Here is a 2,181-nt window from a genome sequence, read left to right on the forward strand (position 1 = left end):
TTATGTTGTCCGTGGCTTATTTCGTTTTTCTCGACAACACTGCTCTGGCCATCTACGAGGTACTCACTCGGTACGTATTAGCCGTAGAGCAGTGCTAGGCGTACGATCAAATCTTATACGACGTTGTACGAACACTGCTCAATCACCCTCCGATCAAATCTATGCAACAACGGCAATGGTATGATCACTTGGTCGGACAAATTGTACATGAAAAAATCGTATGCAGAGCAATTTCGTTAGCCGTATCCATTACACGGCAGCTTTGCTACACTTAGCTCCCAGTAGCCCACTTACTTAGCTTTATTCTATTAAGATCGGAGGATCATCACATTTCAGGCCTGGGAGTTGAGGCGGGTGCACCCACGTCACCTATGGTGTGCGCTCGCTCCCCACGGGCTTGCCGCCGGACGCCTCCGCAGCTGCGGCGCCACTGCTCGCCACCGTGCACGGCCCCAACTGGCACCCGGCGCCGCAGTAGTCTGGGCCCGTGCTGCAGAAACCCCACTGGCTGCAGCACAAGTGCGCCGGGCAGCCGCAGCTCTGCGCGACCGCCGGACCGGCGGCGGACAGCAGGAGCACTGCCAGCCCGAGTGTCAGGAACGTCGCAACGAGCGGCATCGCTAGCTTTGCCATTGCTTGATAAGTGGCCGGGTAACTGGTTAAGGTCCTGCTGTTGTGTGGCAAAGCTACTTGACTTGAGGTGGAGGAAGCTCTGCCTGGGGTGGTGGTTTATATTTTTTTTTTTTGAGGGGTTAAACCAAGTTTTATTCAAAATCCACATGGTGTGGGATACAAAACGGATCATGGGGTGCGCCAAACCAGACGTGACGCCCCTGATCTAAGGAATGAGCAAACTTGGCTAACCTATCGGCATCCTTATTCGCGGTTCTACCTTCAAAAGTTATATTACAATTAAAAAGTAATAAACGTTGTCTAATCTCAGTAATTATAGCCCCCTGAGCCCCTTGGCTTGACTTCTTGATGTCTTCAACGACCTGTTTGGAGTCAGAAGCTAGCACAAGATTTTGTAGCATAAGATCTTGTGCCAACGCCAAACCTTCTCGACATGCAATTGTTTCCAAAACTGTCGGATCTGTTATTCCATGTATAACTAACGCCGAGCTTCCAACATAATTCCCTGAACTGTCCCTACAGACAGCAGCTGCTGCTCCATGGTTGTGAAGTTTCGAGACTGCCGCATCGACATGAATCTTTGAGAAACCCGCTGGTGGTGCCTTGGGACGGAGAATTCTTCCACTGGGCTGGCGGGTAGAGCTCTCCAACTTCTTCGGCAGGAGCTCCAGATCATCTAAATACCTGGCAATAAACTGATGTGTCGAAGCGGGACTCTGGTAAGTTTCCTCATGGATTGCCTTGCGACGAACCCACCAAGTAGCCCATAAGGTGACTGCTAGACGAACAAACGCTGCATGGGATAGCGTGTCGATCATCGAGAACAGCCATTGTTTCGCACTAGGTTCCGTGGTTTCGCATAAGTGTTCTGCCAGTTCTCCGTCCACCATGGCCCATATGCATCTAGACATTGAACACTCAAGCAAAGAGTGCCTCCATGAGTCCTCCGCACCGCACAGGCCACACGTACTAGACGTCGCCATATTCCTATGAGCCCGGACATCTTCTGTAGGCAAAGAATGTTTAGCCAGTCTCCATAAAAACATACGAATCTTGCCCGGGACAGATGTTTTCCAAAGCATTTTCCAAGATTCCGCTTCACGGTCACTGCTCGAGGAACCTGCAGTGCCATCGATCCAAGCTTCTCTTCTGTATTTCTTGTCCTGCAACATTCTATACGCTGATCGTACTGAGAAACAGCCATTTTTCTCGAAGAACCAAGCCCATGTATCATGTATATTTGTAGTACACAGAGGTATGGTTAGTATAGCTGGAATATCAATTGGTAGGCAGACCTCCTGTAATCTTTGCATGTCCCAAACTGCTGCTGTATGATCAATAAGGTCTGATACAAGAGCCGGTGGATTGTTCTGGCAACTTCCATATGGTCTCAACATTTCCTTCCTCGGGATCCAGTTGTCCAACCAGATATTGGTGTTCTCTCCATTGCCTATTCGCCTTATTAGGCCTTGTCTCAACAAATCCCGTCCTTCAATGATCACTCGCCAAATCTGGCTCGGCTGACTCCCCAATTCTGCATCAAGAATA

The 2,181-nt window shown here is 49.7% G+C and overlaps 1 protein-coding gene across 1 annotated transcript; it reads right to left on the reverse strand.

The window, feature by feature from the left end:
* Nucleotides 1-369: 369 nt before the first annotated feature.
* Nucleotides 370-618, reverse strand: LOC119367977 (chitinase 5-like). The gene has a single exon (XM_037633347.1). It carries the CDS (start codon nt 616-618, stop codon nt 370-372), a length of 249 nt encoding a protein of 82 aa, XP_037489244.1.
* Nucleotides 619-2,181: the final 1,563 nt, after the last annotated feature.

The sequence above is a fragment of the Triticum dicoccoides genome, chromosome 2B (genome assembly GCF_002162155.2).
Source record: "Triticum dicoccoides isolate Atlit2015 ecotype Zavitan chromosome 2B, WEW_v2.0, whole genome shotgun sequence".
NCBI lineage: Eukaryota > Viridiplantae > Streptophyta > Magnoliopsida > Poales > Poaceae > Triticum > Triticum dicoccoides.

Bases quoted from the DNA above. Each gene is read 5' to 3' on its own strand.
- LOC119367977 (XM_037633347.1), bottom strand. From the start codon at position 618: ATGCCGCTCGTTGCGACGTTCCTGACACTCGGGCTGGCAGTGCTCCTG.